This window comes from Dipodomys merriami, unplaced genomic scaffold, assembly GCF_024711535.1.
Source record: "Dipodomys merriami isolate MVZ:Mamm:240054 unplaced genomic scaffold, mDipMer1.0.p SCAF_174, whole genome shotgun sequence".
NCBI lineage: Eukaryota > Metazoa > Chordata > Mammalia > Rodentia > Heteromyidae > Dipodomys > Dipodomys merriami.
The window spans coordinates 1,899,167-1,925,238 of record NW_027203093.1 but is presented as its reverse complement, the minus strand read 5'-3'; the positions used below and the strand labels follow the sequence as shown (position 1 = coordinate 1,925,238).

Sequence of the window (26,072 nt, the reverse complement as noted above, 5' to 3'; positions counted from 1 at the left end):
AGGATCTGTTTTATGGCAGGATTCATTCTTACCTAGAAACCCAGAGTAATGCCAGGTGTGATTAGAGCAAAGACAAAGCACCTATCTTTACATCATTTTGAAGCCAGACCTTCTGCCTTTATCTTAAAAACACTCCATCAGCCCAAGGAGCTGCGTGTCTCCATCTCCCATACTTTGTCAGAGTGTGCCTCTGCCTTTCTGTGTGTGTGTCTGCTTTTTGTCTGTCCGCCTGCCTGCTTGTTTTCTCACTCAATAAAGCTCTGCCAAGTTTTCTTACCATTGTGACTTGTCCCAAAATTCTTATTCTGTGATGGAAGTCACGGACTCTACGTGAGTTCCTACATTTAAAGGGAAGCGTCTCCACCCTCACCTTCTTCTGGTGACAGGTATGAACGCCAGCCTCAACCAGGGGCAGCCCTGGAGATACAGCGCTGCCCATGCTGGGAGTAGGGGCACCGAAGAGACCCCTGGCAGGCAGGGACTCGGTCTCCTTGGTGTGTCCAGGAGCGAGGGTAATGGGCCGTTTCCAGGCCACAGGAAGAGGCCAGGGGAGTGGAAGACGGCCAGCTGTCTCATTCACCATCAGCCAGGGACTGCCGGAGGGCCCTAAGGACCAGGGCTGGGGCCTGGGGCTGGGGCTCCCACAGGTCAGGGGCCGCCAGCCTGGCCCGGAAAAGCAGCCCAGGCGGCCCTGCCCTCTCTCCGTCTGGCCTTCGGCTTCACTTTGTTTTCCTGTCCCAGGCCCTGCAGTGCTGGCTGAAGCCCTGGTGGCTGGTGTAAGTGTGGAATGGGGGGGCTGCCACCGAGGGGGCAGGGGAGGTGGCCCCTCCGTGGCCTCCTCCCAGGGTTGTGAGGTGGGGCTGGAGGTGGGGATGGCCGTGGAGCTCCAGGGCCTGCTCCCCGACTGGCCAGACGAGCTGCCCTGCGTGGAGACCGCATCGTCCTGCGTGGCTTCGGGGCCCAGCCAGCAGGGCCACTGGCCACTTATAGCTGCTCTGCTTGCTGGGCCCCAGGAGCGGAGCGTGGCCTTCCCTCCAGAGGCCTTGGCCGGCACCGGTGACTTTGGCTTGGACTGGGAGAGGGCAGAGTGGGTTGGCTAGGGGCCCAGTGCCCACACGTGGTCTTGGTGACCCTGGCCCCCGCAGTGCGAGTCTGCAGGGCCCCCTGGGCACGCGGGAGGCCCTGGCTCAGAGCACCGCCGAATTCCAGGACGTAGTCCAGGCCTTTTATAACACCCTGGACACGGCCCACAGCAGGATCCACATCATACAGGTAGGTGAGTGTTGGCCCCGTCCGGCTGCCCCTGCCCCCCCCCCCCATCTCAGTGGCCTCTTGGCCTGAGGGCTGTCACCCCTTTATGCATTAGGGTCCACTGGCCAGAAGCGGCTTGGCACAGACAAGCTAAAAGCTAATGGAGGCCCCAGGGGCGTGTTCTCTGCCGGGGGGGGGGGGGAATGTGTTCACACCTCCCCGACATTAAAATAGAGGTTTTAAAGAGGGACTTGATCTATGGCAGGCCTGAGTAAGGCTCCCTAATGCTGCCTGTTTCTTGTCTGGAGCATGGAGTAATAGCGCCATCTCATGGCTGCTACGAGGATGACTGATTTTTGACAAATGTCTGGTGTGGGTGGGGTTCCTCGGCTTCCCAGAGCCTCTTCACACACACACACGTGTACACACACACGTGTACACACACTAGATGATACTGCAGTATGCAGACTCTATAGTGTGTATGTAGATGACACCTACATGCTGCATGTCATTTATCTAGACACCCATACGCCTTAGATCTCAATCTGTCTCTGTCTCTATACACTCAAATTTAGATTCCATTCCAGTCTCGTGTGTGTGCACATGCACGCTGTGTGTGCAGAAATGGGCTGCTCTTCTTGCGTCTTTCTTGCATTCTTACTAAATTTGGCGACCCTGAGGAAGGACGGGTTTCCAAAAACGGCTGTCAACAGTGGGTGCCGATGCTCTGGAGACGCGGGCAGCCTCCAGCTGTCCCAGCAGGCCGAGACTTGGGAGCCAGGGAAATGTGAGCACACACACTCGTGAAAGAAGCCAAGCCATCCGGTTAGTCATAGGGAGAAGGTGAAGAGTAAGAAGGGGTGAGTGGAGAGGCGGCGGGAGCAGGCGCAGGGAGACGATGGCTCCACCCGGAAGGTGGCGTGTGCTCAGAGCTGAGGAGAACCATAGAGCGGGCAGGCCCCCAACAGGCAGAGGGGGCGAGGGCCCCTGAGCCGGGTGGCCGCACCGCGTCCTCCCCGCTGACTTTCAAAGTTGTAGCTGGGTCCAGAAGCATCAGTCTCTACCAAGCTGGTCAGAAATGCAGAGCCTCTGACCTTAAGAGACTGGGAGTTCACCCATCACCTGGTGTCTGCAGCGGTCACCAGCCGCCAGCTCCAGCACCCACGCTACCACCACCACCACCACCACCACTGCGATCGCCGTCACCACCATACACATCACCACCACCACCATCACCACCACTGCGATCACCATCACCACCATACACATCACCACCACCACCACCACCACTGTGATCACCATCACCACCATACACATCACTACCACCATCACCACCACCACTGTGATCGCCATCACCACCATACACATCACCACCACCATCACCACCATATACATCACCACCACCACCACCATACACATCACCACCACCACCACCACCACTGCGATCACCACCACCACCATACACATCCCCACCACCTCACCAGCACCACCTCACCACCACCACCACTGCGACCACCATACACATCCCCACCACCTCACCAGCACCACCTCACCAGCACCACCACTGTCAGTTTCTCACCTTGATTACACCACCATCGTCACCGTCAGCAGCCCATGGCAGGCTGGTTTTGTGAAGTGTAGGCATTAACGTGGTTCTTCTGCTGAGCACCACTGTGGCTGCAGATGGCACACGAGTTTTCCCAAAATGATTAGAGAGCTTCTTGCTTGCCTCGTGGAAGGGTGGTTGAACAGGCCTCTCTCCCCTTTCCTCTCCTTCCTCTTCCATCTTTCAGTTTAGCCAGTTACATTTTTCTTTATGTAGTGAAGGTTCATGAACTTCATCTTGTGTCCTCCACGCTTGTATGTCTCCTATTGCTAGAGGTGATCATGAGAACTTGAATCATAGTAAGGTAAAAAAATAATCCTAGCTATTAAAGTTGTGTTGCGGGGCAGGGAAGGTGGCTCAGTGGTAGAGCGCTTGCCTCACATGCCTGAGGCCCTGGGTTCGATTCCTCAGCACCACATAAGCAGAAAAAGCCAGAAGTGGCGCTGTGGCTCAAGTGGTAGAGTGGTAGCCTTGAGCTGAAGAGCTGAGGGACAGCACCCAGGCCCAGAGTTCAGGTCCACAACTGGACCTCCCCCCCAAAAAAAAAGTTGTGTTACCTGAGAATGGCCTGGAATTCAAGGCCTAATGCCCACTCTTGTAACTTTTTTTGTTTGTTTTTGTCAGCCATGGGGCTTGAACTCTTGGCCTGGGGGCTGTTCCTCAGCTCTTCAGTTCAAGGCTAGTGCTCTTCCTCTTCAGCCACCATAGCACTTCTGGTTTTCTGGTGATTTATTGGAGGTAAGAGTCTCACTGACTTTCTGCCCGGGCTGGCTTTGAACTTCAATCCTCAGATCTCAGCCTCCTGAGTAGCTAGGATGACAGGCGTGAGCCACCAGCGCCTGGCTTCTTGTAAATTCTTAATGTGTGTGTGTGCGTGCATGTATGTGCACTCACCTGGGAGGCTGAGGCTGCCCTGTGTGTAGGTGTGTGCACGTGTGTGTAGGTGTGTGTGTGCACTCACCTCGGAGGCTGAGGCTGCCCTGTGTGTAGGTGTGTGCGTGTGTGCATGTGTGTGTAGGTGTGTGCGTGTGTGCATGTGTGTGTAGGTGTGTGTGTGTGTACTCACCTGGGAGGCTGAGGCTGCCCTGTGTGTAGGTGTGTGTGTGTGTGTGCACTCGCCCCGGAGGCTGAGGCTGCCCTGTGTTGTAGGTGTGTGTGTGTGTAGGTGTGTGCGTGTGTGTGTGCACTCGCCCCAGAGGCTGAGGCTGCCCTGTGTGTAGGTGTGTGCATGTGTGTGTAGGTGTGTGCATGTGTGAGTAGATGTGTGTGTGTGTGTGTAGGTGTGTGTGTGTGCACTCGCCCCAGAGGCTGAGGCTGCCCTGTGGTGTAGGTGTGTAGGTGTGTGCATGTGTGTAGGTGTGTGCGTGTGTAGGTGTGTGCGTGTGTAGGTGTGTGTGTGTGCACTCGCCCCGGAGGCTGAGGCTGCCCTGTGTGTAGGTGTGTGCATGTGTGTGTAGGTGTGTGTGTAGGTGTGTGTGTGTAGGTGTGTGCGTGTGTGTGCACTCGCCCAGGAGGCTGAGGCTGCCCTGTGTGTAGGTGTGTAGGTGTATGCATGTGTGTGTAGGTGTGTGCATGTGTGTAGGTGTGTGCATGTGTGTGTAGGTGTGTGCATGTGTGTAGGTGTGTGTGTAGGTGTGTGTGCCTGTGTGTGTAGGTGTGTAGGTGTGTGCATGTGTGTGCATGTGTGTGCATGTGTGTGCATGTGTGCATGTGTGTGCATGTGTGTAGGTGTGTGCATGTGTGGGTGTGTGCATGTGTGTGGGTGTGTGGATGTGTGTAGGCGTGTGCATGTGTGTGTAGGTGTGTGCATGTGTGTGTAGGTGTGTGCATGTGTGTGTAGGTGTGTGCAGGTGTGTGCATGTGTGTAGGTGTGTGTGCCTGTGTGTGTAGGTGTGTAGGTGCGCGCGCGGGTGTCTCCCACTCCTGTCCCTGGGGGTGTGTGCCTCCGGCCTCCGCTCTCCAGACGCCCCCCCTCCAGCCCTCCCCTTCCGCGGCTGCCTCCGGGCTGCCCTCGCTTTCCCCTTTGCTGCGTCCCGGCCGTGGCCGCCACCTGGGAGTCCTCGGCGGGCTTCAGTGGCATCACCGCGCACAGACGCTCATGTTCCTTTCTTCCTTTCCGAGGCGGGCGACCCCGCGGTGCCCCCCTGACCCCGCGGTGCTCCCCCCTGACCCCGCGGTGCTCCCCCCTGACCCCGCGGTGCTCCCCCCTGACCCCGCGGTGCCCCCCTGACCCCGCGGTGCTCCCCCTGACCCCGCGGTGCTCCCCCTGACCCCACGGTGCTCCCCTCCCCCCTGACCCCGCGATGCTCCCCCCTGACCCCGTGGTGCTCCCCTCCCCCCTGACCCCGTGGTGCTCCCCTCCCCCCTGACCCCGCGATGCTCCCCCCTGACCCCGTGGTGCCCCCCTCCCCCTGACCCCGCGGTGCTCCCCTCCCCCCTGACCCCGCGGTGCTCCCTTCCCCCCTGACCCCGCGGTGCTCCCTTCCCCCCTGACCCCGCGATGCTCCCCCCTGACCCCGTGGTGCCCCCCTCCCCCTGACCCCGCGGTGCTCCCCCTGACCCCGTGGTGCCCCCCTCCCCCCTGACCCCGCGGTGCTCCCTCCGACCCCGCGGTGCTCCCCTCTCCCCCGCTGACCCCACGGTGCTCCCCTCCCCCTGACCCCGCGGTGCTCCCCCCTGACCCCGCGGTGCTCCCCTCCCCCCTGACCCCGCGGTGCTCCCCTCCCCCTGACCCCGCGGTGCTCCCCTCCCCCTGACCCCGCGGTGCTCCCCCTGACCCCGCGGTGCTCCCCTCCCCCTGACCCCACAGTGCTCCCCTCCCCCTGACCCCGCGGTGCTCCCCCTGACCCCGCGGTGCTCCCCTCCCCCTGACCCCACAGTGCTCCCCTCCCCCTGACCCCGCGGTGCTCCCCTCCCCCCTGACCCCGCGGTGCTCCCCTCCCCCCTGACCCCGTGGTGCTCCCCTCCCCCTGACCCCGCGGTGCTCCCCTCCCCCTGACCCCGCGGTGCTCCCCCTGACCCCGCGGTGCTCCCCTCCCCCTGACCCCACGGTGCTCCCCTCCCCCTGACCCCGCGGTGCTCCCCCTGACCCCACGGTGCTCCCCTCCCCCCTGACCCCGCGGTGCCCCCCCTGACCCCGCGGTGCTCCCCTCCCCCCTGACCCCGCGGTGCTCCCCTCCCCCCTGACCCCGCGATGCTCCCCCCTGACCCCGTGGTGCCCCCCTCCCCCCTGACCCCGCGGTGCCCCCCCTGACCCCGCGGTGCTCCCTCCGACCCCGCGGTGCTCCCCTCTCCCCCGCTGACCCCACGGTGCTCCCCCTGACCCCACGGTGCTCCCCCTGACCCCGCGGTGCTCCCCCTGACCCCGCGGTGCTCCCCCTGACCCCGCGGTGCTCCCCCTGACCCCGCGGTGCTCCCCCTGACCCCGTGCGCCCGCAGGCGCGCTCTTCGGGCAGGGACGCCCGCGGACCCAGGCAGGGCCCGGGCTACACCGCGCCGTGGGCTGCGTGCGCGACCCCGGGACCCGCAGGCGCTGCCCCCCGCTCCGCATCACCTGCCGGCTCGTCCCCAGCCCGCCCGGCGGGCGCCCCGCACCCGCCCGAGCCGACCCGAGCCCGCACGCCTCCGCGCCGCGGCCCGGCCCGGCCGCCAGGGGTCAGCAGAGCCGCGGAGGGCCGGCGCGCCCGCGCGGGCTGGAAACGAACCGGTCCGCCGAGCGCGGAGGAGCGCCGCGTCCGCTCCGTGCGGGGCGGGGCGGGCGGGGCGGGGCGGGCGGCGCGGGCTGGTCACGCGGGCGGCACCAGGGCTCGGCCCGCGGCGCCGCGCGGCTCCGGGAGGGCGGGGCTCCGGGTCGCCCCGCCCGCGCCGCGCTCCCGCGCCCGGCGGTCTGCGGCAGCGGCGAGGCGGTGGACGGCGGCGGCGCCGGCGCGAGCAGCCCCGGGTTCCGGTACCGGCCCCGGGCACCGGGCGGGTAAGCAGGGGCTCGCGTCCGCGAGCCGCGGGGCGGGGCGGGCGGGGCGGGCGGGGTCGGCGGACGTCGACCCGGAACTAGGGCGGCTCGCGGTCCCGCGCCCCTCACACTGCGGAACTGGACGGGAGGTGCGGGGTGCGGGGAGAGAGGCTGCGGCGCGGCCCGGGCCGGGAGCGGCGGACGCGGCGGGGTGCGGGGCGCGGGTCCCCCCCGGCCCGAGGGCGGAGGCACGGAGCCCGCATCGTGACCCCCGCCGCCGCCCGCGCGCCTCAGGCCTGCTCCCCACCCGCCGGCGGGGTGGGCGGCGGCCGCTCCCCCGGCTATCCCCCGGCCCCCGGCCCCCGGCCCCGGCCCCCCGGCTCTCCAGCCCCCGGTCCCCAGTCCGGCCCCGGCCCCCGGCTCCCGGTTCCTTCCCGCCGCAGCCGAGCTCCCACGCCGCCGCATCAGCTATTTATAGGCTTGTGCTGCGGAGACCGGCGCGGGCGTGCGCGGGGCCGGGGGCGGCGCTGGGTGGTGGCGACCCAGGGGGCCAGGCGCGGGCCGGAGAGCCGGGGCCGGGGACCGGGGACCGGGGACCGGGGGCTGGAGAGCCGGGGGGCCGAGGCGGGACTGGGGGCCGGGGGGCCGGGGCGGGACTGGGGGCCGGGGGGCCGGGGCCGGACTGGGGGCCGGGGGGCCGGGGCCGGACTGGGGGCCGGGGGCCGGGCCTGCTCGCTGGCGGGCTGCAGGACCACACTGGGGCCGGGGTCGGAGAGACGGGTGTGGGGGGCCGGTCACCCCGGTGACCCCTCACCTCTTGGGCCTACCAGGCATCGGGGCCGAGCTGCGTGCGTGGCCCGGTGCAGGAGGCTGGAGGGAGCGGCTGTGATCACGTGCGGGACGGGGCAGGGGGGGGTATGCGGGGCTGCGGCCCAGGCTGGGGACCGGGCCGGGGCGGGGCGTTCGGGGTCTGCAGGCCGGGGACGGGGGGGGCGGGGGCGCGTGCGGGGCAGGGGGGGTGCTGCGGGTCCCGGTCCGCTCGCGGCTGCGCTGAGAGCCCCGCTGCCCCGCAGGAGGCCATGTCGGCGGAGGACTCGGAGGCGAGGCCGGCGGAGAGCGGCTCCAACGGCAGCAGCGGTTCGCCCAGCCCCGGGGACACGCTGCCCTGGAACCTGGGCAAGACGCAGCGGAGCCGGCGGAGCGGCGGCGGCGCCGGGGCGAACGGCAGCGTCCTGGACCCCGCGGAGCGGGCGGTCATCCGCATCGCAGGTAGGGCGGGGCGGCGCGGGGCGCGGGCGACCCTGCGCGGGCGGCGCCTGCGAGGGTCCGGTGTTTTTGTGATCGCTTCCTTTTTCTTTTCTTTTCTCGTTTTCTTTTCCCCCTGTCCTGGTCTTGAACTCAGAGCCTGGGCGCTGTCCCTGGGCGTCTTTTGCTCAAGCCTAGCGCTCTACCATTTGAGCCACTTCTGACCTTTTCTGCTTATGTGATACTGAGGAATGGAACCCAGGCCCTCAAGCGTGCTAGGCAAGCGCTCTACCACCAGGCCTCCTTCCCAGCCCTATTGCGATCATTTCCTAGGATTAGACTCCCAGCAGGCCCTGGGCTGCTCCTAGGTGGCTGTCACTCACCAGGGTGTAGGAAGAGGACACTGGAGGAGGTGAGGGAGGAGGGCTGCCTGGCCAGCCAGAGCCTCAGCCTCCCCCTAACCCCTTCATGCCTTCCAGGACCTGCCTTCCAGCCGAAGGTATCATTAATGGAGGCCGTGGGCAGTTGGAGGGTGACCCGCTGGAGGGCGGCCTGCTCCTGTGGGACGCAGGTCACCAAGAGCTGGAGGCTGTCAGAGCACCGAGGTCACTCGGTGAATGAGTCCGCCCTCTGAAAGGAAGGGTGAGGCTCATTGGAGGCCGTGGGTGGACGGAGGCCAGTGCCAGCCGAGGAGGTGATGCAGTGCGGAGGAGCTGCTTGATGAGAGGGTCAGCTTAGGAGTCGTCGCCTTCGCGCCCTCTGCCCACAGCCGGGGCCTGGCGGGCACACGGCCACCTTCTGGGTGCTTTCATCTCGCATTGATTGAATAGAACATGGACCTTTACAGAGGGCGGGGCAGTCTCCACAGCCCCTCTGCCAGCCGCACGGTCTGCAGTGCTCACCTCTCTCAGACACGGGCCAGCAGCCCCAGCAGGGTCTTTCCCTTCTGATGATTTTCTTAGGTCTGAGGCCTCTAAGTGGAACTTCCCTTAAGGGAATGTAGCACTTAAGCTTAGCAGAAGCCGTGGGGGAGGGGGATCCAGAAAGGAGGGTGTCTGTCAGCAATTGGCAAAGGTCTTTGTCAGTGTGATGGGTAGAAAGGAGTGTTTTTACTTGTGTGTGTGTGTGTGTGTGTGTGTGTGTGTGTGCACGCACACTCAGATACTGGGGCTTGAACTCAGGGCCTAGGTGCTGTTCTTGTGCATATAGTGTTCTACCACTTGAGCCACAGTTTCCCTTCTGGCTTTTTGCTGGTTAATTGGAAATAAAGAGTACATGGACTTCCCACCCAGGCTGGCTTTGAACTGTGATCCCCAGATCTCAGCTTCTGCTGCTGCGTTTTTTGTCGCCAGTCCTGGGGCTTGAACTCTGGGCCTGGGCACGTCCCTGGGCTGCTGGCACTCGAGGCTAGTGCCACCAGAGCCGCAGCGTCCCTTGCGGCGTGTTCTGCATGTGTGTGCTGAGCCTATGAAGCAGGGCTTTCTGTGCGCTAGGCCTCACTCCCAGCCGTTCTCTGGGGTGCCAGGGTGAGCCACCAGCTAGAAGTGGTTTTTAAACTCACACGAGTGTCCTTTTGCTTTTGGCCGGTGGTGGGTCTTGAACTCTGGGCTGGACGCTGCCCCTCAGCTCCAGCTGCGCCGCTTGAGCCCTGGCCACTTCCGCTGTGTAAATTTATCCTCGAACTTCTCTCGGTCTCTTAGATGCAGGTAGCTTGTTGTGGCTGCCCTTTGAGGGCTCTGTGTATAGTAGAGACAGCAGCTCCCGTTCAATCCTGCAGCGGGAGGATTCCAGGAACTGCGCCGGCAGCCAGAGGGGGAGGGGGGGGAGGCTGGCAGCCAGCGGGGGGCTGGGACCGGGGAGCCAGGCGCCGAGGAGGGGGGGCCAGGTGAGGTGGAGGGCGGAAGTGGCCGGAGGGGGCGGGGCCCGAGGGGCGGGGCCGAAGGAGGGGAGGTGGGGCAGGGGCGGGGCTTGGGGCGGGGTCGGAGGCGAGGAGGTGGGGCAGGGGCGGGGCTTGGGGCGGGGTCGGAGGCGAGGAGGTGGGGCAGGGGCGGGGCTTGGGGCGGAGTCGGAGGCGAGGAGGTGGGGCAGGGGCGGGGCTTGGGGCGGGGTCGGAGGCGAGGAGGTGGGGCAGGGGCGGGTCGGAGGCGGCCGGAGAGGCCGGGGCTGGCCAGGCTCCGGCGGCCCCGCCCACCTGCCCTGGGGCATCCTGGGTGCGGGCGGGTCGAGGCGGGGCGGGGCGGGGGCCGCCTCTTTAAGTGGGGCGCGCGGCGGCAGCGAGGGCAGAGCGGCCCGAGCCCCGCGCCCCCTTCCCCGTCTCCGCCCCGCGCCCCGCGCCCCGCGCCCCGCGCCCTCCCGCCGGCATGGCCGCTTGGCCGGCACCCGGACCGCCGCCCGACGAGCAGGACTTCATCCAGGCCTACGAGGAGGTGCGGGAGAAGTACAAAGGTAGGCGCCGCCGCCGCCGCGTCCGGGCCGGCCCGCACTCAGCCCGCCGCCCGCCCGCCCGCCCCGCCCCGCCGCCCGGCCGGCGCTCCAAGACCCCTCGCTCCATGACCGTAATAGGACATGGCGCGCGGGCGGCCCGGCGGCCCCCGCGTCTGCGCCCGCCCCTCCGCGGGTCAGCCCGGCCTCCGGTGGTCAGCCGTCCCCGCACCCCTCCGCGGGTCAGCCCGGCCCCCCCAGCCGGTCAGCCGTCCCCGCACCCCTCCGCGGGTCAGCCCGGCCCCCCCAGCCGGTCAGCCCGACCCCTCCAGCCGGTCAGCCTGGCCCCCCCTCCTGTCAGCCCAACCCCCCCTCTGGTTAGCCCAGCCCCCCCTCCCTGCCGGTCAGCCCGACCCCCTCCCTGCCCGTCAGCCCGACCCCCTCTCCCCGCCGGTCAGCCCGACCCCCTCCCTGCCGGTCAGCCCGACCCCCTCCCTGCTGGTCAGCCCGACCCCCTCCCCGCCAGTCAGCCCAGCCCCCCCTCCCTGCCGGTCAGCCCGACCCCCTCCCCGCCGGTTAGCCCGACCCCCCCCTCCCTGCCGGTTAGCCCGACCCCCCCCTCTGGTCAGCCCGACCCCCTCTCCCCGCCAGTCAGTCCGGCTCTCCCTCTCTGGTCAGCCTGGCCCCCGCCCCTCCGGGGGTGCCTGCCATGGGCCCGGCCGGCTCCTTCGCCCCTTGCAGGCGGCGGTGCATAGCTGCTGCCTTCCCTCACCTCCCCAGTTTGTCCCGGGCCTGGCGCACCCTCCCTTGGCAGGGACCCCATTGCGCCCTGCCCTTGTCCCCGGGGAGCAGAGGGGCCAGGATGGCCGGCCCCACACCCTGCCCTGGCCCTCCCAACGTGCCCGGCTCCCCCACCCCTGGAAAGCCCCGCCGCCGGGCCTGGGCCTGGCGCTGGGCAGTGTGGACCCCGCGGGCCTCTGGGCCGGGCTTAGGTGGGGGCTCCAGGCGCTGTGGGCAGCCAGCGGTGCGCCCGCCCTGCGGTGCGCCTCTGCCCGTGCCGCGTTCCCTGAGCCGTTTACCCGCACTCCCGGGGCGGTGGACTGCAAGCTTGACCGCTGTATCCCCCGGCGGCCTTGGCAGCCCCGCGAGCCTGGCTCCCTGCGCGGCGGGTTCTCCTGCAGGGCCTGCCTGGGTGCTGCCAGCAGGACAGCGGCACCGACTGGGGGCACGGCCCTCCTGCAGACCCCAGGACAGCGACTCTGTCACATGGCTACTCCTGCTTGACCTGGGGCGTGTGAGAATGGCGCTTCCCGCCTGTCCGCCTGGGCTGGCCGCCCGCCCGCTCGCGTGGCTCGGCTGTGCTGTGCAGCCTCAGGGCCATCCCAGAGCCTGATGTTGTGCTGCATGAGGGGTGGCCCCTCTTTCCTGACGGGGGTGGGGTGGGGGGGCTTCCTCCTAGCAGGGTGGCCTGACCCATCCCCAGACCCCATCGTGAGCTTCCCCCCCAGCCGGGCCTCTGCCCCCCCTCCCCCACTGCCCCGCACACAGACTGGCTTGGTCCACGTCTGTCTCTGAGCTTGGCATTGGGCGCTGGAGGACTTGGGCTCGCCTCTGCCACCGGTGCAGGGGTGTCTTTCTGGAGCAGAATTGTCATGTGATGGGGCAGCTGCCCATGTGCGTGTGTCTTGCGCCGCCCGAGAGAGGTCGAGTTGCCAGGCAGGACAGAGCAGGTGCTGGGGCTCCTCCAGCAGGGCTGAGGGGCAGGAGGGCGCCTGGGCCTCCTTGGCTCTGGCCTCAGGCAAGGGACAAGGAGAGGCCAAGACTCCCCCAGCAGAGACCAACGGTGCCCTGTGCATGCTGCTCGGCCTCCACACCCACCCCAGTGGGCCAGAGCCCTGTGCTCCATTTCCAGGTGGAGCGTGAGCTGTGCGAGGAGCCCAGGCGGTGGGCAGCGGGGCTTGAGAGGCAGGCTGGGCCTCCCTGCCCCAGCTCAGCACCCGCTGTCTCTGCCCCTGGTGAACCCGGGCAAGGCTCAGCCTCTGTCCCGGGCCTGCCTGCCCCCACCCCCTCTCCGGCAGAGATGCGGCCTTTCCTGACTCACCCCACTGACCTTCACCCTTCACAGCTGCTCAGCCTCCCCCCCCCCACCAGCGTCCTTCCTGGCCCTGTCCTGGAAATTCCCACTCCTCTGAAGGGTGCTGCTCCTCCCCTGACTTCTGGGGAGTCCATCTGGCTGGGACTCAGCCCTCCTGTCCATCCACCTTGGTCCTGTGGTGGGGCCCAGGGCCAGACAGCCCTAGGTGCCTCATGGGGGCCTCCCTTGCTTCAGGGCTGTGACCATCCTGTGAGAGGTTCCCCACTGTGGCTGTGGACTGGGCCACCCTGCAGAGGGAGCTGGTGGTGTGGGTGGATGGAGGTGGGGGTGATGGAGCTGGTGGTGTGGGTGGATGGAGGTGGGGATGTCTGGGGGAGCCAGGGCAGCTCAAGTCCCCCAACAGTGGCAGTGGGCTCCTGTAGGGCAAGAGATGGGCTGCTGTCAGGACAGAGCCGCATGGCAGCACAGGCTGCAGGGTGGGGCCTGTCCATGCAGAGTGGCGGGGGCAGTAGGTGCCAGCTTGTGAGTGGGTGGGGCACCCATGGGGAGACCTGCTCTGGTCTGGAGAAGGTGCCGGAAGGGGCCCCCCACCTCCCTGGGGGCCCAGGCCTGCCAGGGCCACGCAGGCGATCCCCTCCGCCAGTGGGACTCTGAGCTCCGCGGCCGCCGTCCGGTCTGAGGGCTTGCTGGGCGCCTCCATGGACCCGCAGGCAGTGTGGGTCCGCAGGGGTGGGGCTTAGCTGGCAGGGGTGGAGGCTGGCTGGAACGCTTCGGGGAGAGCTTGGGGTCTGTGGTTACTGTCAAAAGTAAAATATCCCAAAAAACATCTGAAGAAAAGTGGTACAAAGCCGGGCTCTGGTGGCTCACACCTGTAATCCTAGCTCCCAGAGGCTGAGATCTGAGGATTGAGGTTCGAAGCCAGCTGGGGAAGGAAAGTCTGTGAGACTCTAATCTCTCATCAACTATCCCAGAAGTGGTGCTGTGGCTCAAAGTGGTAGAGTGCTCGCTTTGAGCAAAAGAAGCTCAGGGGCAGCACCCAGGCCCTGAGATCAAGCCCCAGGACTGGCATTAAAAAAGAAGTGGTACAAGCCATGTCTGTGCTCCAGAGTGAGTGTGTGTGGTGGGAGGGCTCGGGGCCCTCTGCAGTGTGCGCGCGTGCCCAGGGCGCACCACCCTTGTGGCACTTATTGGTTGCTGGCTAGAGACAGCTTGACGGGGTGAAACCACAGTCCACCCAATGACAGCACACACGCAGTCAACTCCAGAGCACTGTTCCCACCAAGCCCCTGGCCACGCCGAGTTCAGTCCTTATGGATTGGCCTGGTTGGACATTGCATAGAGGAGAGTCATGTGGCTCTGTGTCTGCCTGCCTGCCTTCCCTTCCAGGCTGGTCTTGGCATAGGGTATGAGCACCCCTTCCCACGCAGCGGTATACCAGCTTTTGCTTATTAATTGATGGGCTTTGGAGTTGTTTCTGCCCTTGGGTTATTATGAATAATGATATAAAGTTGTTTTTCTTTTTTTCTGTCAGTCATGGGGCTTGAACTCTGGGCCTGGGCACTGTTTGAGCTCTTCAGCTCAACGCGAGCGCTCTACCACTTGAGCCACAGTGCCACTTCTGGTTTTCTGGTGGTTAATTGGAGATAAGAGTCTCACAGACTTTATTGCCTGTGCTGGCTTTGAACGGTGATCCTCAGATCTCAGCCTCCTGAGTGGCTAGGATGACAGGCGTGGGCCACTGGTGCACGGCTGATAGAAACTTTCATGAGGATGTATGTATTTCTCCTGGGTAGGTACCTGGGTTGGCTGCTTTGGGTGTAATTCTATATTTAACTGTAGGAAGGACAGCCAGCTTGTTTTCCAGCCTGGCTTCAGGGTTCAGCGCTCGGGCGCTGGTGTGCGTGGTTTCACCCCGGCTGGCCCCGGCCCTGCCGTACCTGAGCCTTGCTGAGCTCCGGCCCATTGCTGCGCCGCATCCCCAGCTCCTGTTTCTTGGCCATGTCACCAGGCTGGCCTTGTACTCGCTGTGGCCAAGAGCCTCCTGCCTCTACCACTGAGTGCGGAGACCACAGTGTGCCCCACGCCTCGCCAGGCCTCCTGTCTGTTTTTATCTGTATATATTTGTATTATTTATCATTTGGATGGCACTACTGGGATCTGAACTCAGGGTTAAGTACTTGCTATGCTAGGCAGGTACTCTACTACTTGGGCCATACCACAACATTTTTTTTTTTTTTTGGGTCCGGTCGTGGGGCCTGAACTCTGGGCCTGGGCGCTGTCCCTCAGCTCTTCAGCTCAAGGCTAGCGCTCTACCACTTGAGCCACAGCACCACTTCTGGCTTTTTTCTTTTTGCTTATGTGGTGCTGAGGAATCGAACCCAGGGCCTCATGCATGCAAGGCAAGCGCTCTACCACTGAGCCATCTTCCCAGCCCCCATACCACAACATTTTTGTTGCTTTATTTTTTCCAGCAGGGTCCTGAGTTTTTGTCCGGGTGTGGTCTCAGACTATGATGCTCCTACCTATGCCTACCATCTAGATGAGAACAGATGCATGCATGTACCACCAGGCCCGGCTTCTCAATCAAGATGGGGTCTTGATAACTTTCTTGGGGCCAGCCTCAGACCAAGAGCCTCCTGATCAGTGCCTCCTGAGATGCTGGGATTACAGAACTGAGGGCAGGAAGACTTAGCTCCACTTAGAGACTTCGGCCTGGTCTTGTCTTTTTTTTTTTGGTGGGGGAAGGGGGGCTTGATTGTGGGGCTGGGCACTGTCCCTGAGCTTTTGTGCTCAAGGCTAGTGCTCCACCACTTTTTTTTTTTGGGTCCGGTCATGAGGCCTGAACTCTGGGCCTGGGCGCTGTCCCTCAGCTCTTCAGCTCAAGACTAGCGCTCTACCACTTGAGCCACAGCGCCACTTCCGGCTTTTTGCTTATGTGGTGCTGAGGAATTGAACCCAGGGCCTCTGGCTTGCAAGGCAAGCACTCTACCACTGAGCCACCTTCCCAGCCCTGCTCCACCACTTTTTGTCACAGCTTTACTTCTGGTTTTCTGAGTGACTTATTGGAGACAAGAGTCTCATGGACTTTCCTGCCTGGGCTGGCTTTGAACCATGATCCTCAGATCTCAGCCTCCTGAGTAGCTAGGTCTCTTTCAGTTTTTAAATTAAACTTCTAAAGAAGAGCATCTAGTTGTATCTTTTTCGTGTTTTCTATGTAAGTCCCTTATTAGACACATAATCAGCAAACATTTTTTTTAAACATTCTCTCTTGATGCTATAGGTTACCTCCCCCTCCCTCCTCTCATTTCCTTTCCTTCCTTCAAGAATGAGCCCTGAGCAGTGGATGTACATTTAACTTCCTTGATGGTATTCTTTGAGCATGTGAGTTTTAGTCATTATGAGTCCAGCTTCTTTTTTTATTTTTTCATGGTTGGGTGTAGTTTTGATGTCTTATCTAAGAAATCATTGCCTCAAGCAAAGTTCCAAAATGCATGTGTTTTCCTCTGAGGGTTTTGCAGTTTGAGGTTTTTGTTGTTCTGCAGCGTGGGGATTCTGCTCAGGGCTGGCAAGGCAGGCCAGGCCCGCTAGGCCCCACGCCCAGCCCTGTGGATGCGGTCCTTGAGATCTGTTTTGAGTTAGCTTTCTGAGGTGAGGTGGACATCCAGCTGTCTGCCAGTCGTGAGCTGAGAAGGTTCCTCCTTAGGTGCGTAGTGTGGGCAGCCTCAGCTTCTGAGACCACAGAAGCCCCGCCGCGTGGATTGCCACAGTGTGTTTGCTTGGCCCTTTTAGATGGACATTGAACTCACTAGCTATACGGGCGGTCTTTCTGGAGTGCTGTCCAGCAGGCGGGAGGCATACTGCGCTTGCTCTCGCCCATCATCCATGATGAGCTGGCGCTGTGGCCCACGCCTGTCAGCCCAGATACTCAGGAGGCTGAGATCTGAGGACTGTGGTTCAAAGCCAGCCTGGGCAGGAAAGTCTGTGAGACTCATTTCCAGTTAACCACCAAAAAGTCGAAAGTGTCACTGACTCAAGTGGTAGAGCACCAGCCTTGAGTGAAAACTTTCAGCTCAGGGACAGTTCCCAGACCCTGAGTTCAAGCCCCAGTATTGGCATGTGAACACACACACAAATCTGATTTGACTTAATTTGTATTTTTTTTTTCTTTTGTGAAAATACTGTACAGAGGGGTTACAAGGGCAAGATAATGAGTACATTTCATTCTTTTATTTTTGGTCGGTTGTGGGGCTTGAACTCTGGGCTTAGGCGCTGTCCCTGTGCTCTTGAGCTCAAGGTGAGCGCTCTACTGCTTGAGCCACAGCATCACTTCTGGTTTTCTAGTGGTTTATTGGAGATAAGAGTCTCACGGACTTTCCTGCATGGGCTGGCTTTGAACTGTGATCCTCAGATCTCAGCCTCCTGAGTAGCTAGGATGACAGGCATGACCCACTGGTGCCCGGCAATGAGTACATTTCTTATCAAGCATTTTAGCCTCCTCCTTTGTTTCCTCTTCCCATCTCTTTAATTTGTATTCTTTTTAATGCAAGGTTTTTATTGGCGTATGCTATGTTGCGCTCTGACTATTAACGAAGGCAGGCGTCACTTCATAGTTACTGACATGGACTTTTTTCCTCTCACCTTGCCTTCTCAGAAGCCATATTCATTTTCTTTTCTTTTCTTTTCTTTGTTGGTTGTGGGGCTTGAACTCTGGGCCTGGGCGCTGTCCCTCAGCTCTTCAGCTCAGAGCGAGCGCTCTACTGCTTGAGCCACAGTGCCACTTCCGGTTTTCTGGTGGTTTCTTGGAGATAAGAGTTTCACGGACTTTCCTGCCTGGGCTGGCTTTGAACTGCGATCTTCAGATCTCAGCCTCCTGAGTAGCTAGGATTAAAGGAGTGAGCCACCGGCGCCCAGCTTGCCGTATTCATTTTCCTACAGAGTATTTTGTTGTCGGAGGTTGAGCTCAGGGTCTGGGGCTTGCTAGGCAGGTGCTGTACTACTTGAGCCACACCTTTAGCTCTTTGTATTTTTCTTATTCTTCTATATAGGATCTCTGGCTTTTTGGCCGGGGATCTTCTGCTGTGTCCTCCCTGGAGCTGGGTTCACAGGTGCTCATTGCCACATCTGGCTTAAGTGAACTTTTTTTTTGTTTTTGCTTGTCCTGGGACTTGAACTCAGGGCCTCAGCTCAGATATATTTGGGGCTGAGGTATATAGAACAGTGGGAATTATGTCCTCGGGGTCTGGATGTGGATTCATGGCTTTCAGAGAAGATTTTAAACAAATTCAGCTTCTGAGAGCAGGGCTGTGTCCTGCGGCCCTGTCCAGCCCGCCAGGAAGGCTTCGTGGTGTTCCCAGTGGCCTAGGGGCTGCCGAGGAGGGAAACGCACCCGTGTGCCAAGGGCAGGAGGCAGGGGAGGGGGAGGAGGCCGAGGAAAACACCTGAGTGAGCTGGGGGAGGGGGCTGCGCAGCCACTCCAGGAGGAGAGGCTGGGGACACGCCAGGCTGCCCAGCTCTGTCTCCTGTCTCTGCCCCCTTTAGTCCCGGCTGGCCCTACTGCTCCCGGCACAGCGCTCTGGAGCCCCTGGGTCTTCCTGCTGTGTCACCGCACAGAGCTCTGCTCTGTCACCACTCCGAGGTCTGCTTTGTGTCACCGCGCTGAGCTCTGCTCCCTGATCTCCGCTCCTGGCTGTGCAGACTGTTGAGCGGACCGTGAGTCACAGGCTTCACAAAGGGCTGAGCAGTCAGCAGTCAGCAGTCAGTGTGGCCGCGGGCTTCGTCAGCACCTCTGCCTCACGCCCCAGCCCCAGCCGCGCTCCGGCCTTTCTGCTTCTCTCTTTTCTTCAGCAGATTTCTTTAGTGGTGGTGGCTCACGCGTGTCATCCTAGCAACTCAGGAGGTCATGATCTGAGATTCAGGATTCGGCCTGGGCAGGAAAGTCTGAGAGACTCCCATCTCCAATTAACCACAACCCCCCCCAAAAAAAAACAAAAAAACAAAAAAACAAAAAACAAAACAAAACGGAAGAGGAGCTGTAGCCTTGAGCAAAACCAGCCCAGGCCAGGACCCAGGCCAGGACCCAGGCCAGGCCCCAGGCCCTGGGTTAAGCCCCACGACCAGCACAAAAGAAATAAAAAATAAATTCCTCTTGCTTCCTGTACTTTAAGATGACAAGCAAGCCGTTACGACACAGCTTGCTTCACGGTCGCATCAGTTAAAGATAGGCACACACGGTCCAGTTCAGCCAACCTCGTCTCTCAGTGTCTAGTGAGGGCCACCTTTCTTCCAGTACCCTGGGGTGTGTGTATGTGTGTGCGCGTGTGTGTGCTTACGTGTGTGTACGTGTACTGGGCCTTGACCTCTGCCTCAAGCTCTAGCTTGGTTTTTCCTTCTTTCTTTCTCTTTCTTTCTTTCTTTCTTTCTTTCTTTCTTTCTTTCTCTCTCTCTCTCTCTCTCTCTCTCTCTTTCTCTCTTTCTCTCTTTCTCTCTTTCTCTCTCTCTTTCTCTCTCTCTTTCTCTCTCTCTTTCTCTCTTTCTTTCTTTCTTTCTTTCTTGTCCTGGTTTTGAACCCAGGGCCTGGGCACTGGCCCTGAACTTCTTTTGCTCAAGGCTAATACTCTACTACTTGAGCCACAGTGTCACTTCCAGCTTTTTCTATGTATGTGGTACTGAGGAATCAACCCAGGGTTTTGTGCATGCTAGGCAGGCACTAAGCCACATTCCCAGCCCTAGCTTGGCTTTTTCACTTAAGGCTGGTGCTCCTTTTGGCTTTTTTCTGGTGACCTGGAGATAAGAGTCTCACAGACTTTCCTGCCTGGGCTGACTCTACACCTTGATCCTCAGATCTCAGCCTCCTGAGTGGCTAGCATGACAGGCGTGAGCCACAGCGCCCGGCCTCATTTCCTTCTAAGGTCTTACCGGCAAATATCTTTTGCCTCCATATGATTCCTCCTCTTCCTCTCCTCCTCCTCTCTCTTCCTTTTCTGCCTTTGGGTCTCTAGAGTAACCTGTCTGGGCCTGTGCCCCTGGCTGACTCGGGCTCCCGGCCTGGGACCGGTGGCTGCTACCGTAGTTGTCACCACCCCTGGCTGACGCCCGGGCTCTTCGGTGGTTTCCGTCATGTGCCTTAAAGTGGTCTAGTTTCAGTATGAAAAAAAAAATCTCTATCTCTGCTGTTGCCCAATTTCAAAGCTACTTCCCCATTCCTAGCTATTGGTCTCAGTAGCACCCCACCCCACACCTGGCAGTTTCCTGCGGTTGCCACAACCAGTGACCACAAACAAGGTTGTGTGAAGCAGCAGGCATCGATCCGCGCATCTGGGAGTCCAGAGTCCAGGGCTGGGCAGGCTGTGCGGCCCCTGGGCCCGGGGCAGGGCCTGCTGGCCTCGCGGCCCTGTCCTCTGCTCCTGCCATTTCCCTCCACGTCCTGCCTTGGTTTCCCCTTCTGCCTCTCATGTCTGTGCATGTTCTTAGATCTGAGTCACATTACTTTAGTGTCGTGTTTCTTGGCATGTCACTTAGTTCATTTTCTCAGTTTATTTCCTAGGGCTATAACAAGATGTTTGAGACTGGATACTATTCTAAAGAAAGGAAGTTTAGCCGGGTGCCGGTGGCTCACGCCTGTAATCCTAGCTACACAGGAGGCTGAGATCTGAGGATTTCTGCCAGCCTGGGCAGAAAAGTCTGTGAGACTCTTATCTCCAATAAACCACTAGAAAACCAGAAGTGGCGCTGTGGCTCAGGCAGTAGAGAGCTTGCTCGCCTTGAGCTGAAGAGCTGAGGGACAGCGCCCCGGCCCAGAGTTCAAGCCCCACGACTGACCCAAAAAAAGGCTTAGCTGGGTGCTGGTGGCTCACACCTGTAATCCTAGCTACTCAGGAGGCTGAGATCTGAGGATCTCGGTTCAAAGCCAGCCGGGGCAGGAAAGTCCGTGAGACTCATCTCCAATTAATCACCAGAAAACTGGAAGTGGTGCTGTGGCTCAAGTGGTAGAGCGCCAGCCTTGAGAAAAAAAACAACAACTAAGGGACAGCTCTAGCCCCTGAGTTCAAGTCCTAGGACAGGCACAAAGGGAAAAACACCAAAACCCAGCCAGCCAAGCTGACAACAAAAACCCAGTGCAGGCTGGGCGCGGTGCTCTCGCCGTGTAACCTTATTATAGGAGGGCACAGCTTCATGTCTGCAGGGCCCGGTGGAAGCCAGCCGGCGGAGAAGCACATGGCCTTGTCTGCGAGCGTCTTCAGACAACACAGTGGTGGCATCAGCCGGGCGAGCAGGCTGAGGGCGGCGAGGCCCTGTGCTCAAACCCAGCGCCATTAAACAAGGAAGAAGAGCAGCCTGTGCAGCCAGAGGGCTGAAGGCTGAGAGTGGAGCGCCGGCCTCCGGGCACGCCGCACCCCACACCCCAGTACTGCCAGGGAGGGGGGAGAGGGGAGGCCTGGAGCCTGGAGCCCCCTCTCCGGTGCCCGTCTGGCTGGCCTCTCGTGAGCCTCGTGGGCACCACGAGGTGGTGGCACATGCCACGGGCAGGGACGTGTGGAGAGCCAGTGGACGACACAAGCTGTGAGGCCAAGCTGCTCCCTGGGGCCCGCACCGGCAGCCCCTGCCTCGCTGAGACCCCCCAACCCCTTCGTGCTGGCGAATGGAGTCTCAAATGACAAATGACAAACCATCGGCAAGCAGCGAGCGGGCCGCCTCTGACCCCAGCCCTCCCTGTCACAGCACAGGGGAGATGATGTTAGTGTTAGTATTGCCTGCTGGTGTGGGGTTTGAACTCAGGGCCTCATGTGTGCTCAGCTTGCTTACACACTCAGCTGACACTGTACCATTCAAGCCATGCCTCCAGTCCAACTTTTTGCTGGTTATCCCGGAGGTAGAGTCATTGCCAGGATTACTGGGGTGAGGCACCCATGCCTGACTGTTACAGTTATTAGACAGGGTCTTGCTGTGTAGCCCAAGCTGGCCTTGAATTTATGATCCTCCCGCCTCAGCCTCCTGAGTGCCAGGATTATGGGCATGTGCTACTATACTTACCTTATGAAGCGTTTGTTTTTTTTTGTTTTTTTGTTTTTGGTGGTGCTGGGGCTTGAGTTCAGAGTCTTGTACTTGCTAGGCAGGTGCTTTACCATGCTGGTCACACTCTCAGCCCTTTTTGGTTTTAGTTATGTTTTTGAATAGGATCTTATGTTTTGACCCAGATAGCTGGGATTGTTGATTGAGATGGGGTCTCATGAACTTTTTGCCTGGGCTGGCCTTGACCACAATCCTGGATTCCACTTTCTGAGAAGCTGGGATTAAAGGTGTGTGCCACCAAGCCTGGCTAAATTCTTTGTATGGAAACTGCTGCAGTGGACAGCTTTATAATGGGATTATTGCCACATCCGTGACTGTCACTAGGAAGAATTTCTGGGTCAAATGCTTTTCAAATGTTAAGCTATATTTGTGCTCAGATACCATTTTTTTTTCAACTGTCAAATTGGCAAAAAATCCCCAACTCGGGACTTCTGGGAACTCTTGAAGCCGTGGGAATGAGACTGGTAAAAGTGTCTCTCAAACACAGTGTATGCAGGAAGGAGCAGAAGACGGGTGCTGCGGTGGCCGTGCGCCTGCTGGGGTGAGGCTGTGGTCCCACTGCAGCCAGGAACCTTCAGGGCGGGCGGGGAAGCAGGGCAGCGCTGAGGGTAGACGACGCACCAGCTCCGGTGCTACGCCGAGGAAAGCCGAGAGTCACGCTGGGGCGGGGCGCCAGTGGCTCACGCCTGCCATCGCAGCTGCTCCACAGGCTGAGATCCCAGGATCACAGTTCAAAGCCTGCCTGGGCAGAAACATCTCTTACCTCCAGTTAACCACCAAGAAGCCAGAAGTGGCACTAGCTCAAGTACTAGAGCGCTAGCCATGAGAAAAGAGTGTGTGTGTGTGTGTGTGTGTGTGTGTGTGTGTGTGTGTGTGTGTAAGTGTAAGCACGCCACACAGCTTCCCTTGCAGGCAGTGAGGTAGTTACTGTGGGGCTTGGTGGAGCGGTGGTTAGGCCCCTGGCTAGGCTGCTGTAGCCGTGTTGTCTGTAGCTCTGCGCTGCATTCTGAGGGGGGCTTATGCACACAGCTTTCCAAGCTAGAAGTTCTGGGCGATTTTTTCTGTTTTTGTTGGTACCGAAGTTTGAACTCAGCGCTTGGCTTGCACGCTTGCTGTGTTGGACCACACCTCCAGCCTGCCTTGGGCTGGTTATTTTGAAGGTAGAGTCTCTGGGCCTTTCTTCTCTGGGCTGGCTTCAAACCCTGATCCTCAGATCTCAGCCTCCTGAGAAGCTAGGCTTCATGGGTGAGCTGTTGGCACCCAGCTGTGCTGACTGCTTTTGATTTATCTTGTTCCAGAGTCTTTTATGTCTTGTGCCGCTGTTAAGTTTTCCCTCTTGTAGTTCCTTAACTAGTATGCTGGCTTCTGCGCAGTCCCCGGGGGTTTTTGGAAAACGTTTTAGAATTCATCCGCTCCAATGAGCGCGACTGGTTCTGGTTGGGTAGAGGCTGTGTGGGCGCCAGGAGGAGGGGCTGATGTTGAACCAGAGAGGCTGGCTGGGGGGGAGGGGGGGACAGCCACTCTTGTGTCCTTTGCCCTCACCTCCTTCCTCACACCAGCGAGCTGTGCTGGCAAGGAGCCCGTGCGGGGACCGGCTCTGCTTCACGCAGTGCTTATCCCCACGCCACCCAGCGCTCGCCTTCCTCGTTTCCTGGCTGGGAGAGTGACCCCGCCTTGGCCCCCCAGGTCTCTGTACCCCCAGCCGCGTGCTGCGCTGGAGCCGAGGCTCTCAGGTCCCAGGCAGGGCCCGGCCGAGCTCCTCTGCCCCTGACCACGCGGGAGCCACTCCCGCATGCCTGTGCCTTTACCCAGCTGCCCTTGCGCCCGGGGTGTGAGGCACAGGCTGGCGGCACCCGTGGTCTGCCCTGGGGCGCTGCTGTGCAGGATGGTTTCTGGAGGAGCCGTCTGCGGGACTCACGGCTGTGGCCGGCACTCTGCACCCACCACCTGTGTTTCCTCCTCTCGCCCGGGAGCCCCAGGGGCAGGGCCATGGGGGAGCACTGCAGAAAGCTTTAAGGGGCCCAGGCCCTCTAAAGGGTGTGGTCCCCTACCCGAGCGGCCCGCCGATGTCCCTGCCGGGCGCTGGAGCATTGCCTGCCCTCTGCACAGCCCTCGGGAAGCCAGAACCAGCCAGAACCCAGCGGTTGCAACCGCGTCCCGCCCACCCTGTCAGGACAATCCAGTCCCAGGGACCCAGAGCCCAGCGGGTCTGGGCAGCCAGGGGGAGAGGCGCTTCATGCCGGGGCCCAGGCTTTGCTTCTCCATCAGCCAGAGCTGGAAAGATGGGGTCCAGACGCCTGCACCACTCTGCTTTCTCTCACGGCCACATCTCTTCCCCAGGCCCTGGCCCCCGCCTGTCCTGGTGAGACCCTCCATGGCTTTGTCCCTTGCCCCCCTCCCGGTTCACTGGGCACAGCTGGATGCACCCCAGGGCCTTTGTATGTGCTGCCTCCCCTCTTTTCCTCACTGCCAAGCTGTTCTTTCCTGCCCACCCACAGGAAACAACCTGAGCCTTGTTCTCTGTAGCGCCATTCCCAAAGGTCACGGGGCAGTTTTGGGCTGGGTGACAAGGCAGATGGCGCTTCTTCAGAGAACCTTCCAGTGCAGTGGCTTTTCTTTGAGCCAGGATCTTGCAATGGATGTAGCTCAGGTTGGCCTCACACTTGAGATCTTACTGTCTGGACCTCTCAAATGCTGGGATTGTGGCTCCTGTGGTGGTCTACAGGCCCCTGGCCCCAGCTCCCCACACCTAACTTGTGGGAGCTCCAGGCGAGGTCTGGGCAGGAACACCTGGGACAGGCCTTCTCAGAACAGCTGTCTGCCCTAATTTCTCACTAGCTTGAAGCCATGCTCTTGTGAGACAATGCACATAACTGGAAACAACACTGGTGTGTGTACATGTGCGCACACGCTGGTTCTGGGGCTTGAACTCAGGGCCTGAGCACTTGTTCCTGAGCCTTGTTTGCTAAGGCTAGTGCTCTGCCACTTGAGCCACAGTGCCACTTCTAGCTTTCGTGTGTGTGATTAATTAGAGATAAGAGTGGCATGGGCTTTTCTGCCTTGGCTGGCTTGGAACTGTGATCCTCAGGTCTCAGCCCCCAGGGTAGCTAGGATTATAAGGGTGAGCCAGGGCGCCCAGTCACACTGCCCGTGTTGTTTTTGGTATTGGGGATTGAACTGTACTTGGGAAGCAGGCGCCCAATCACTCCCTCTTGATTTGCACATATGTCTGTATGCATGTGTGTATGTACGTATGTGTATGTATGAATATATATGTGTATGTATGTACGTGTGCATATATGTATGTACGCGTGTATGGCTGCACGTGTGTATATGTGTATGTACATACATGTGTATGTATGCGTACATATGCATGTATGTACGTATATGTGTATGTACATATGTGTGTATGTTTGTGTGTGTGTATGTGTATGTAAGTTCTTATCGGTGTCCGTCAGCCTTACTGAGGCTCACGCGTGCACCCCTGTAATCCCAGTGTGGGGAAGGGACAGTGGGAGGGGATGGAGGAGAGGACCGAGGAGGGGACGGAGGGGAGGGGACGGCCCTGCGTGGTCGGTGGGCCCAGGCCGGCGGCCGCAGGGTGGTTCTGTCTGCGCTACAGGCCGCAGGGCGGGCATCAATCTGCCCAGGCCCCGCCCCCGGCCGCCCAGGCCCCGCCCCCCGCTGCCGCCGAGCCTAGGCCCCGCCCTGCCCGCTCAGGCCCCGCCCAGGACGCTCAGGCCCCGCCCCACCCGCTCAGGCCCCGCCCCCGGCCGCCCAGGCCCCGCCCCCGCCGCCGAGCGGGCTTCGATCCGCCCAGGCCCCGCCCACCTCCGGGTGGGAGCGGTGCGGTGCGGTGCAGTGCAGAGCCGCCTTGCAGCCGGGTCTGCCCGGTCGGCCAGGCCCGCAGCCCTCGGCCCGCGGAGGCCGGAGAAGCATGGACCCTTCCCGAGCCATTCAGCACGAGATCAGCTCCCTCAAAGGTGCGGCCGGGGCCCCGCCCGGGTGCGGGGTCTGGGGGTCTGCGGTGGGGTCGCTGGCCCGGCCCCGCCCGGCCCTCTTGTGCTCTGCGGGTGGCTTCCCGCGCCGGGCTGCGGCGCTCCCGTGTTCCGCGCGCTCCCGTCCCGCGCCTTCCCGGGCTCGGCCTCTGCAGTGGGGGGCGGGGCTCGGGCTGCAGTCCGCGCTGCGCCGGCCGGCCGGCCCCTGGGGGGCTGGGTTCATGGGGGTCCGGGCTCGGTCTATGGGGAGCTCGGTCGGTCAGGTCCATGGGGGCCCGGCTCATGGGGGAGGCTGGGTCCACGGGGGGGGGGTTGGGTCCATGGGGGGCTGGGTCCATGGGGGGGGTCCCTGAGGGGCTGGGTCCATGGGGGGCTGGGTCCATGGGGGCCGGCTCATGGGGGGCTGGGTCCATGGGGGGGTTGGGTCCATGGGGGGCT

General features: G+C 61.3%; 1 protein-coding gene across 5 annotated transcripts in view; it reads left to right on the top strand.

The window, feature by feature from the left end:
* Nucleotides 1-7,879: 7,879 nt before the first annotated feature.
* The window catches only part of LOC138829601 (plectin-like), a 61,261-nt gene continuing 43,068 nt past the window's right edge, over nucleotides 7,880-26,072 (top strand). For 3 of the 5 annotated variants that reach the window (XM_070026018.1, XM_070026007.1, XM_070026006.1), the window contains exon 1: nucleotides 7,880-8,075. In XM_070026018.1, coding sequence (XP_069882119.1) covers nucleotides 7,886-8,075 — 190 coding nt within the window. In that variant the 5' untranslated portion in view covers nucleotides 7,880-7,885. Of the gene's footprint in view, nucleotides 8,076-10,334; nucleotides 10,497-25,535; nucleotides 25,620-26,072 lie in introns of those variants that run through there. The other 2 variants (XM_070026015.1, XM_070026016.1) reach the window with 2 other exon arrangements.